General features: G+C 36.7%; 1 protein-coding gene across 3 annotated transcripts in view; it reads left to right on the forward strand.

The window, feature by feature from the left end:
- Positions 1–605: 605 nt before the first annotated feature.
- LOC117419958 (diphosphoinositol polyphosphate phosphohydrolase NUDT4B) overlaps positions 606–13,394 on the forward strand; it is a 35,053-nt gene continuing 22,264 nt past the window's right edge. For 2 of the 3 annotated variants that reach the window (XM_034033385.3, XM_034033386.3), the window contains exon 1: positions 606–1,053. In XM_034033385.3, coding sequence (XP_033889276.1) covers positions 955–1,053 — 99 coding nt within the window. In that variant the 5' untranslated portion in view covers positions 606–954. Of the gene's footprint in view, positions 1,054–2,054; positions 2,141–13,394 lie in introns of those variants that run through there. The other variant, XM_058986178.1, reaches the window with a different exon arrangement.

Here is a 13,394-nt window from a genome sequence, read left to right on the forward strand (position 1 = left end):
AAATCCCACCTCAGCCACTGACTCATTGTGTGATCCTGAGCAAGTCACTTAACCTCCTTGTGCTCCGTCTTTTGGGTGAGATGTAATTGTAAGTGACTCTGCAGCTGATGCATAGTTCACACACCCTAGTCTCTGTAAGTCGCCTTGGATAAAGGCATCTGCTATAAGAACCTTAATCCACCTAGTGGACAATTTATACATTACACTGAAATATTATAAGTAATTTACTTGACTAACCATAATCAAACTGTTCTAATCAAACAGTCCCAGTGTCACAACCCCCCTCTCCCCAATATATTTCTTGTGACATTAATCAGTCAATTAAAGTACATTGTATGTGTATTTCTATACAATTATATAAGACATAAGAAGAAAAAAAATCAGATTCTTCAAATACACACAATTCTTCAACTGACTCAATTTTAACAGAAGTTTGTTATTATTATTATTATTATTATTATTATTATTATTATTATTATTATTATTATTATTATTATTATTATTTCTGGTAACACATAAGCAACTAGACTGTACACATATTCCAGAACAGTATCTTACCGCGAGTACATGCTGCTGTAATAACGCTGTAAAACGCTGATCCAAGTGGTGATAGCGCTGCGGCTGCGCACTACTGCAAAAGGTCAGGGGGAGGTTTGGATTGCGTTTAGCAGATTGTGAGTTCAGTTAAAATAAAAGACGGAGCACCGAGAGGCGCAGGAGGAGAGAGCAAGCTCATTGGGTAAAGTAATAACAAAACCAGGAGAACAAGTATCCCAGGCGAATGGACTCAATGGAGAAATATACAGTACAAAGAGCAGTTTGTCACTAAACCATCTACCCAGGACTCTCCATTCTGTTCATGCCGGTTTAAATAGCAGCTACCCTGCACGGGTCTAGCCTCACTCTTCTGGTTTTGCATTTTTGTTGCTTCGAGTGAGGCAAAGGTGAGGATATATGATGAAGTTCAAGCCTAACCAGACAAGGACTTACGACGGGGAGGGTTATAAGAAGCGAGCGGCATGTTTGTGTTTCAAGAACGAACGGGAGGACGAGGTAAGAATGGCTGAGACACACCATCGGAACATGGGGGAGTGGAACTAAGACACAGATAATGCATGGATCGTAGATTCGAACTCCACGTAACATAGGTTTTTTTAAAACATATTTTAGACTGGACAGCCACAGTCTATCCAGTTAGGTGTACAGTTGTTATGTCAGGATTTTTTTTTAAAACAATAATAGTCCACATTTTATCACGTTTATAGCTTATCTAGACACCTAGTGGCATTATTATACGCAGCTGTACTGGTGTGTGTTACCTTGTGTTCTCTGTGTCCATTTTCTAGCGCAGCAGTTACTGGCGACGTGATACCACAGTAGGCTGCATTTACACACGGTAGCCCATGTTCATAAAGGATTGTAATGTCTATGTTATACTATTGTTCGGGTTTAAAATATAGTATAGTCAATATTTTAATGAAGCAGTTTAGGTGATGAATTCAAGAAAAGTAGATGCTGCACAATATCAGCTGATGTGTGTTTCCTTCCTTGTATGGTGTGTGATATCCAGTTTGGGCTAGATTTCAGAGCAAATTACTGAGTATTGATACAAAGCAATGATGTGGCAAGAGTCGTTTACAAATCAGTATTTCACCACACTGCATTGTGATAATGTACATTCCATCTGAATTTACATAGGTTACCCGACTGTTTAAAACATTAACAAATTACGCAGATGCCTCTGGTGTCAGGTAGGGCAGTATACTGAGATTTATCATATAGTAGCCATTTTGTGAGATGTGCCAAGGTAATTATTATTATTATTATTATTATTATTATTATTATTAATTAGTAATGTTCTGTAGAGCTTGTAAGGTAAGGCCGTTTTAATGATTGCATTGTTGCTGAATGAAGTTATCTTGCCGCCGCCGTCTAGTTTGTTAATGGAATGATGAAAGTAATTTGCCTGATTAAAGGTCCTCATCTGTGGTTTCAGTGAATCATTTACAGGTGCATTTACACTTTCAACAGCACGACACGAGACACTAGCCAGCATTAAGCGTGTTACATTGCGTATGCCGTAGTGCTACATTGGGACATTTAGTTGTCAGATCTTAAGAAATCCATCATGAAATGCACGGTAAGTTCTAAACTGTCTGGTAAAGTGAAATGCAGAATCCACACACAGTGTCTGAACGATAAGACGTCGTCTAACATGCTTAACGGGCGGAAAAAAAGGTTATAGTACAGTGTTGTATAATTCAGAATTGGAGGCAGGACTTTAAAAATAATTTTGTGGGGGGAGGGGAAGCAATTTTAAAAAATCTCACGTTTTTGGGTTAATGTGAAATATACAGTACGAGCCTAATATTCTCTTAAAGTTCCTCTAATCCAATTACATATCTACCCTCTCCAAAAAATAAACAAAACTAAACTAAATTTGCCAGGATGCAGAACAATAATACTAATCCATTTTTATTTATGTAAACAAGTTTCCAAAAACAGAATATTCATTCACCAACCGTTCTTAGTATATCCAATGGATTATTGGTATTGGAAACTAAAGTTTTGTGAAATAGGGTTAGTCATTCTGTGTGCTAGTTATATTAAGCTATATTATACAATGTTTTTTAAAAGGTGTGGTAGATGTTAAACAGCCCTGTAGGTGCTTGCCATAGTTTAGTCAAAATAAATCTACTGTAGTCGTGTGAGGGTGGGCAGGAGCACAGCCAGCTTAATCTTGAGTATTGATAGAAGTGCATTATCATTAGTTAATGATCTGAGTGGCATGGGTCAGCCCCTTTTAATAACAAACTATATTGTCCTTGGACTCCCACAGTTGAGGAATGTGTAAAACATTCTGTGCCTTGTGTCATTCTATTAGACATCGTTCAAATAAGCTACTTTCAGGAGTCTTTAAACTGGATTCCAAATAATTTGAAATGGATTTGGGTGTTTTAAAATGCCATCAGTGTCAAACATAATCTAAGCCACCTGACTGTAAAGATGCTCAAACTCCGGTATGAGTGAATGCTGAACATGATAATCTCACTCCAGAGAGGTAACATTCATTTGCTGATATAAGTTAAATGGTGAGTGTTTGAATAGCCCAAGCCTTCACAATGTGTGATTAGACAGAACCCCAATGGCTCCAAAAGAAACAATAGCTCTGATTTGCGTAAACACAATGTTAAAGATTATTTTTTCCCCCTCCTTGATGGTGCTATCTCCTGTTTACACTGTGTAATCCAGCAGTAGATAGGGGATAGTACTGCTTGTTGGAAACAGTCAGCATATGTAAGGTTTGTAATGAAGTTGTAAATGCATGACTGGTCAGTGCCCTTTTTGTAATGCATGTATATTGATTTGCTGTTGTTGTGCAAATTATGGAATAAAGTCAATACTGTAGGTCACTACTATGGATTGGACTGCACAGTGACAGTTCTGGATCTCTCCAGAGTGCCGGTGTACCAGCATGTTTTTAAGAATGACCAAGCTGCTTGATTTATTAGACCCCGTTCACACTTGCAATTTGAGGTGGCCCAGGGGTCGCCTCAGGGCTGTTATTTCTCATATGTGAACGCTCCAAAAAAAAAAAAAGGCAGCCCAGGGCCAGCCCAGATTTAGTCCGCCAAGCAGATTTAGGGCCGGCCTTTCGTATCTCATTACCAATGTGGTTATGTGCAAAGCAGACACATCCCAGAGTCTGTGCTAGGCAAGATGGCAGTGGATCAATATTGAATGGTAATTATTTCTACATCATACAACTTTAATTATAAAAATATTACATTTAAAAAAAAAAAAAAAAAAAAAAATAGCGGGTTAACGTTCAGGTTATTTCTTTCACATAATATACAATCTGCAGTGCATTCATAATTATGCTTAATTTGTTAATTACAGTTTCTTCCTGTTATTTAGTAACTAAGCGATTAAATATAAAAATTCAGCCACCATTGTTTATTTTGAATGCAACGATATACATAGCTACAGAAGTGTGTGTCTTTACATTAAAATACAGATCCTTTATTTTAGCTGCTTGCTTTTACACACACATAAAATACTGTTCTCATCCACACATATTAAGATCGTTGATGCACCATGTGAGGGTGAGACCCTCACTGTAATTTCAGTGCCTGTTATTGTGATTATTATTGTTAAGGTTATTGTACTAGCGCTAGAGCAGTGGTTTATTATGTATCGTGTGTGTTGTTGAGCAAAGTGTATTTTATATGTGACGGTGAATTTAGATTAGGGCAATTCCCTTAATGAAGTTGTCGTTTACATGTGGGACAAGGGTTTTGTTATAGCCATATGTTCGGTAATCTCCCAAGAGAAGGGGTAATGCTGATGTTCAGTAAAGTTACTGGTAATGGTTAGGGACTAGAGAATAATAATGAGTAAACAAATGAGTAGTTTAACAATCTTGTTTGTAAACAAAGACTGTATTCATGCAGGTTAAACAAATGTGTATAAATCAGAAGAAACATGTGTAATGTATTTAACATTATTTAATGCTGTGTCTTTCCTTAGGAGGGAGCAGTAGGACTATTAGGTGGTCAGTCTTGAGTTTCTTGTGAATGTCAGTCATTGTGTACAACCTGATAGCAAGTTGCTGTTTCCTACGTTCTATTACCTCTGTGTTCTTGAGAGAATAACGTGATTGTGGGTGGGGGTAAGCTCGGACCGTCACCCTGTTACACACCATAACAGCAACTGAAAATAGTCAATGTTTTTTTTTTTTTTTTAAATATATACCATAAAATTGCTACTGTGCTGCATTGAAAAAGAATATTAATAAAAAATATCTGCTGCAAAAGGATTACCATATATCCCGGTAGCTCTTACGTTCTGAGTGCAGGCTATCGTTCCATAAAAATAAACAAAAAGGGGGTTGCAGACCTAAATATGGGTTGGCTTTGGGCTGGTCCAGGGCCGGCCCAGTAGTGTGAACAGAGTCTTAGATGTTGATACAGAGAGCTGAGGTACAATAGGGCTGACCTTATCAGTGGCCACCCTTTAGCCTTCATTCTATAATGGTTCACCAATGACTTGATGCATTGGGACTCTTTCTGTGGATACATCAGCATTTTAACTCGGAGGCATCTGTCTTCCCATTATGCAATATTTACATCATGGCACAATGGGACTAGGAGTACATGCTTCATAGATTCCTTGGAAAGGGAGTTGTTGTTTATACTTAGTTTACAGAAAGTAAGCTTTCCATCAGTCAAAGTCACTGTGAGCACAGGGAAAAAGTAGGATTTAAAAAGTGTTTTTAAGCTTTTTTTCAACATTATTAGGAAAGGGGCATAATGAGACAAGAAAATGCTAAATAGGTGGACCATGGCACATTTTCAACAATGCATTAATGTTAGCCGTACTACACAAAGAAATGTTTGTACTGGGAAGTCTTTCGTATGTGTTTTGGCTTGATTTAAATGATCCCTGCTATAGGATTTTTGCTAAGAAAATCATCATATTTTTTATACAAGTCTGTTGTGAGACAGGGAAAATAACTTTTTATTATTAGAGGTAATTTCTCCAGGCACTTTCCATAGAAGAATGTAATCTCTTGTTTCACAGTGCATTATTTAAAGGTGTGGTGCCCTATAAGGTTTGAAAAATAAGTATGTTTTGAAAGATTGTTACACCCACGGTGAAAATATGACGTGTTGGTATTTTCTGTAAAATGTTATCATCATTTAATATAATTTAACTTGTTTTACTAGGTCTTAAAACGTAGCCATAGAATTGCATTGTTGTGTCAAGATAACCTCTCCAGGCTGTATTTATGGTACCACCCATTTAGAGTAAGAACTTGTTTAAACTTGGCTCTGTACTACAATTATGAGAGCTTTTGACAACCAGAAAATCAACCAATAGCAAATGTGAGTCCTCAGAGGGAACTGGTTGTGTGACCTTTTGAATTAAGAAAAAGGCATTTTCTGCTAACCCTACTTGAAGTAACTTTTACTTTTTTTATCACTTTTTTTATTTATTTTTTTTCCCCCCCAGCCACTGGCCATTTTACAAATATGAAAATCCCAAATGGCTGAATTCCCTCTGCACTAATACGCATTTGAAAGTATTTTTCCACAGCTGATTTGTATGAAGGAATGAAATGCAAGGAAGTATACTACTCTTGTTGCTCACCTGGTCAGAGAAGTTTTCAAGTCAACGTGAGAGGCAGTCTGTTTGCAGTGCAGGTGAATCCCTTATCTGATCTGTGATGCACTGTAGTCCCTTAAACAAATTGACACATGAAAAACTATTTTATTTTGACAATTGCAGAAAAACAAGTTTTGTCCGTTTTCACAGTAACTGGGTGCTAAGTAAATATCCCATAATAAGTTGTATGAGCCAAAACATTTGTTTATATTGTGTGGATTCTGGCTCCCACCTAACTGAGCCACACACAGCATACACTAAAATCCTTGGGCTGTGATGCTGTATATATTTTTATGATTACCACAACAAATAACCCATTTGATATAGAATGGCTTTGTTTTTACTACTGCAGTTACCATAAATTATTGTGAAACTGTTTGGCAATCAGTGCGTTGTAATGATGTAGGCGCTCAAATCCAGAAAGACTACATTTCAATTTTCACTCATAACTGTTGGGAGACAGTGTGTAAAACATTGGGCCACTAGTTAAACACCGCTGCAAACCAGTAATGACACTTTTCTTCGGATCCAAATGTGCTGCTTTACATCAAATCTGTGACCAGTGAACCCAAATGGTTAGTGTCCTTATTTTCCAAACCTTAATATGCAAGGAATCCAATTTGGTTACCATTTTTCTCAAGTTGGGGGACAGACTATTGTGTAATCTATGTCCTTAAACTTAATAACAGTGCAGTGTGTGTACTTGCTTTGTACTTATATTTATGTTAAACCCAGGCAATCATTAAAGTGTTTGGCCTAAACTAATAGACTCCTAATACCTGAGGTCTGTTTTTTTTTTTCAGGTTCTTTTTGTTCCATTAAGTACATGAAGTGAAATATCAAAATATCAATCAGGTCTTCCCTAATGTTTTGTCTCGCATCATTTTACTTTTGAATGTCTTTTATTTATTTTTTTAAAAGCCCTGGCTTTTTATCCAAGCCACTGCTTCACTGCTCCAGCCCACAATAAATCATATTTTAGCATTACATTAAAAAGAATTGTTACACTGAAGCCAGAGTATCACTCACATGAACCAAAACTTTTCTGTAGTTGGTGACTGTCTTTTGTACAGGGTTCTTTATATGCTTTTGGTTGATATTTTTAAACCTTCCATAACTGACAAAAGTAATGTATAATGTGATATCTTGTAACAATTGTAAGTCGCCCTGGATAAGGGCGTCTGCTAAGAAATAAATAATAATAATAACAAAAGCTCTTAGACATACTAGGCTTAAATAGGGGGGCCAAACAGTCCCTGTGAAAATGAAAAATGAGAATGTGGGTGTAGTTTACTGATCTAGGACTGGATGAGTGTTTTTGTTTTGAAGTACACAGCCCACTGGAACAGCAGTTTCCTACCATACAATTGTATTGTAGCTCAGACAATAGTGCAATAAAAAAGATAAGCTGTCTAAACTTTCATTACCCTTTGAAAGGTAATACTGGTAACTGGACTAACTGACATGGCCTCATCCTATAAACATTAAGGGCGTAGCCTTTTAATCATAAATGTACCTAATTATATGGTGTACAGTGAAATTGGAAACATATAATTTAACATAAACAGTTAAATGAATACCTTCCTTTAAAATGTTTGTGGTACAGTTTTTAGATGTTTTGACCAACTAGCAGATGCAGACTATTGTGCTAGTTTAAAATCGTTTTATTATAAAGGAGTTACCTTATAACAACGATTTCAATTTGCAGATACAACTGTATAGGTTTTTTTTACAATAGTGTTTGCCACATACTGTATGTACTGTGTTTTAAAATATATTTTTTATTGTGCACGGAATGCTCTAGACTGTCTTGTCCAGTCAGTTGTTTTCATTTTTTCAGGCAGTCTCTGTCAGGACATGTGCCGCATATGTTATTAAGACAATTAGGGTATACCTTGTAGAGTCGAATGAAAAGCTTTCTTGGTCTCTGAGTCACATGCTAAGCAGACTGAATAAACTGTGTGTCTACAGATAACTGTATGCAAGTATTGAGTGTAGGATTTTTGAAAACACAAATACTTTTTCATTGCTGTAATTGATGCAAAGCACATGCTAGTGTAAATATCCATTATTTGCTATTTACCGTAGGACAGAAGAAAGGTTACATTGTGTGAATGTCACCCTCTTCCTGATCTAGAATCTGATGCATAGATATCTCTGGTTAGAATGCATACATCTTTGGATGAAGTACAAGTTTTCGTGCAGTCTGCTCAATGAAGCAATGTGTGAAACTATATGTTTGCATTGCAACTACTTCCCACAGATTTGAAGTACTGGTAGATGGAGTGTGTCCAGGTCATGGCTATTATTTTAGTAATCCTCATAAAGTACATTGTAAACATGAGTATTGTATTAGGCCAAAACCTTTTTCATACCTTATATGGGTTTTACCCAGAAACCTGATTGCCAGTGTGATTGTATTTTTAACAATGTGGAGCTGGGATTGAACTGTGCCTTTAAAGGTAGAAGGTATGTTGTGATCAGCGTGTAGCGCTGCAGTTCTCAATTATTTTAATTCTAATTCTGTGTCGCACAGAAAACCAGATGTAATCTGTCATGTCACATGGAAATATTTAAAACCAAAGTAGGTCTTTAGGAAGTAGATCTTGCCACATTGATCAGAAACAAAAGGTGTTTTAAAGGCCCTTTTTTCACTGTTTGGAACTGATAGAGGAGCTTGCCTTAAATTACAATACACCATGCTATACATGAGCCCAATAACCTTCTAACTGTACAGAGAAGGGTACATTTAGACTGGACATGACAGCACATTTAAACTTTTGGTTTGATTGTATATTGGATAGGGGGTATTCATGTACTGAAGAATCTTACCCTTGACCACCCAAAATATATGTAATAATCCATATGTTTTGCACTTACTGAGTGATCCCACATGGGAGCTTGATGCAATACTGCATTGTTAGAAAAATCTTCCTTCTCACGTTCATCAGAGGCCTATGAACCCGTTTTTACCTAACAGTACTACTAAACTGGCATTTTCATCAAACCATAATGCAAGCATCATCTTCACCAGTGTTGTACAGTTATCTTCTTTAAACCTGCATTGACTTTTTAGGAATGTTGCTTTTCTGAAAGAGAAGGGCAGTCATTGAAAGGGGGAAAGATTAGGTGTCTGTGATCCCCAATACATAATTTAATACAGTCTGGCAGTTTAATGGGACAAAAGTGTTCATGGTCTTGCATTGACCTGTGTCCGATTCCCTCAAATAAGAGTTTCAAAGTCCCACAAGCTGCCTGTGCTGCAGTATAGTCTGCTCCTGGCTGCAGTGGTTTGAGTAAAACTGACACTCGGTGGTTAATATGCCCTGCATGTTTAGTTATGAACTGTGAGGTACAGTAAAGAAACCACATGAGCACGAAGACTGGTATAATTAAAAAAAAAAAATATATATATATATATATATATATATATATGTATATGTATATGTATATATGTATATGTATATGTATAGAATATACAGAATATGTATATTCTGGGAACCACTTATTTGAAATTGCAGTTATTGTTCTTTTTCTGTTGATTTGCATTTTCGTACCGATGAAACTCGTTTGGGTACTGTATGTACTGCACGCTATGGACAGACTGAATTACGCATGTGAAAAAGAAATGCAGGCTGTGACGGATAATTAAATCAATTGTAACACTGAAGAAATGGTCTATGTATAAGGAAACTTGTGAAGGAGTCGGAATTCTTAATTCCAAGACGGTAAAACGTGACTAATGTGTATCTCGATAACGTATATCTGAGTGCTGTATTCCTGATGCCATGCATTTTAAGGAAAAGTTCTTTAGCTCAGCACTATAAACAAAGCAAAGGAGTTTACTTTCTGCTACAAAGCTGAGATTGTCCTGGCTTTACATGCCCATGATTGGCTCCATATAGTCAGTAGATTTGTTCCAGAAGGTTCCACCTTTACTATGTCCAGACTAGTGCCCTGAGGCATGCTTCCAGCAGTCCATTATAGAAATGCACCCTTTGGGAATTCTGAAGTGATAAATGCTTAATTATGTGGCAGGGATGAAGAAAAGTTCAATTTTGAAAGAAGGTTTATCGACAGATGCTAATGGTTTTCACTGCAGTGTTTTAAGAAATTCCAGGTTGTCATTTATATAGTACCGGTATATTAGGGTTGGACAATAATGACATTTTCAGCTATCAATTGTCGTCTGTAAATTATCACGACAATCATGATTATCGGCCGAATAAATACAATATTTAAAATTCTTGTAATTTATCAAATGTATACTTGAGCAGCATGACAACTGTCAATCAGAGTTTAGAAAAAAAAAAAAAAATAGACAGTATACAGTATAGCATCAGAAAGCAACACAGTTGTTTAGGCTATATTACACATGTGCCATATGGTTGTGTTTTTCAAAATAAAGAACATTTAGTATTTTAACAGAACATCCAATAACTAAAAACACTTGTGCCTAATAGTTAAACAAAAAGGCATAATAAAGAGAAGAAAATAGAATATGCCATTAATTAACCTTGTTCCTCTTTCTCATGCAGTAGTGTGACAATAATTAAGAGCAGTCAGTTAACTTTAGATGTGCAGTACTTTAGATGTACTGTACTTGTTTGATGTCATCTCAAAGTGAACCAAACATTAGCAGTGTTCTTTAGCATATTCAACCACAGCTTTCAGAGATTTGACATTCATTAATCTGTTTCAAGAACCACTTTAACCTATAAATAAAACCATGTAGGAAAAGAATGGCAAACATTAGGTGACTGACTGCACTAGTGAGAACTTATGTAAGGAGGTTTGATTTCTCCCCTCCCCCGCCAACGTGGTGGCTTTGACCCCTTGCCAACTAAATTCCATCCTAAAAATAAGCTCTTTGGTTATGCAATCTCATAGATTTGTAGTCCTGCCTAATTAACCGTGACACCTGCTAGGGGAGGTGGGACCAGAGCAGCTGCAGGTTTGTTATAGTGTACATTATGCCCCTGTGAGGAGTTGTTTGTATAAAATATTAACATGCATACAATGTAGCTATGAATTGGATGCATAGAGGCATCCAATTCATATTGTTTCCAGTGCAGGCGTAAAAGTGAATTAGCTCACTGTGCAGCCTTTGCACCATTTTTATATTTAATGTACATGAGAGAAATAATTAAATAAAATACACCTTTGGATGGTGGTATTCAACCTGGTCGAAGTACATGCTGACATGGGTCAATCTGATTTGTTCCGAGTAGCAGGTCCTCAGTAGAGATTACCTTCTAATCAACTGCAGCTCTTCATAGTACAGCACTGGCTTATGGATGAATCTTGAAATGTGCAGCACTTTCTTCGATGCATTGTCTTTCAGTGGGAGCTCCTTTTAAACAGAACTGTGTGCACCCTGCTTTTTATCATCTTTGATCCACTCTCCCAATCTGCTGTTTTCTGTTTCAACTGACTGTGATTTGGTAGACTTCATTATTGGTTAAATCATTCTGGTAACAGCATGTTGTTGTATACCGTATCTGTCGGATGTTCTTTCTGCATTCCTGAGTTTTCCAAAGCATGAAATCTAATTTAAAGGTCAAACGGCTTCTTCATTGATATTGATGGGTTTGTGCACTGCTGCAAAGCTGTCTCTTGTAGTGCATAGAACTGCTCTAAATAAAATTTCAATTTATGCCAGTTACAAAAATAAAATGTGTAGTTTCGTAATGGCAAACTGATACAGGATTGTCTCCTGGATTATATTGTTTATCAAATTGTGTAACCAGGAACCTGAACCTGAACCTGAACCTGAGCCCGAATGACATCAACTCGGTCAATACTGCAGGCAAATTAAAGCAAAGTATTTGATATCTTAACAACAGTTTTGAAATGTAACTTTTATGATAAGTATAAAAGCGAGACTTTTTTGTAGTGTGCTTTCCTAACTTTTTTTTTTTTTTTTCCCCAAGTGTAACAGCTTGAAAATATTAGAGCCCTAAACCAAATTGGGTGTTTTAACATTATTACTCCTACTTCAAAGGTTAACCAAGTGGTAGCCATTTTAGCAGACGTGTCAAGTTTTAATGCTGTGACAAGGTGAGGCTTGTCCCTTCTGGTCTGGGGCAACTTTGGTCACCATTTCTGGGTTCCTGCTACCAATGGTGGTGGGTATATGACAGTGACAACAGACGTATGGTTTATTTGTTTAGCAGGGCGCTTTGATAAATAGTGCACTGCATCTTTTAAGAATGCAACACAAATTTACAAAACAAACAAAAGAAAACCAAACTCCTTCAGGAGCACTACCTAAACAATATTTTAGCACCCTAACTTAGTCAGTGGGCTAATCCAAAACAACTGACTCAAATAACAAATTGTACAAATGAACGTCAGAAAAACAGTTCTTCAAACCTTAAACTATTTGCACTCGGGTTTGTCCAGATTCTCCTTGTAAAGGAGCCCAACCCAGGGACTGTTTAACCTGCCCTTTTTTACCTTTGCTGCTTGCCTCAATCAGCCACAGCTGTCTCTAGTTGACCGATTGTCAGGGCAATCAGCTACTTATGCCTAGCTGAGGGATTATAGGAAATGTAGTTCTTTCTCTCATTTTTAAATGGTAGAACTACACATTTTTTCTCCTCCTATTTCCAAGCCCTCTTATTTCCAAGCCCTCTTAAACTACAGGATACAGACTTCGCATTATTTGGAGTTCTATGTACTGTCCTTCTACCACTTTTCCCCAGACTTTGCCACAATGGTTACATGCTTCATTTTAATATACAGTACTGCTAAATTAATAGCCATTCATTGGATGTTTAAACTAAACTCTGCCACTAAATTCACACACCAATTGTTCATAGGAATATAAATCGCATGGATATAATAATAAGAAATTATTAGTGGTTGTAGCTAACAAAATATTTTTGATGAGCAACCAATAATAGAGCTGGAACTAGACCATGTACTGAATGTAAATAACATACAATTCTTCAATGAGAGCTATTAAGATTGAGAGATGTGGTTGAATATACAGTAATATAGCATACAGCTGTGGTCAACATAGACCTGCATTTGATAGTGTTTTTAATAGCCTATTGTTTAAACAGTATATGCAAAGTGTCATATAATCTAGATAAATGGTTTCTAAAATGCTGTATAGCTTTCTTTAGCAAAACCAATCCCCAGAACTTCTGCATAAGGTCACGTTAATGTATATTTTTATTGTTGAACTTGTGCTTAACAATGGCCTTGCATGTTTCATC

Source organism: Acipenser ruthenus, chromosome 14 (assembly GCF_902713425.1).
Source record: "Acipenser ruthenus chromosome 14, fAciRut3.2 maternal haplotype, whole genome shotgun sequence".
Lineage (NCBI taxonomy): Eukaryota > Metazoa > Chordata > Actinopteri > Acipenseriformes > Acipenseridae > Acipenser > Acipenser ruthenus.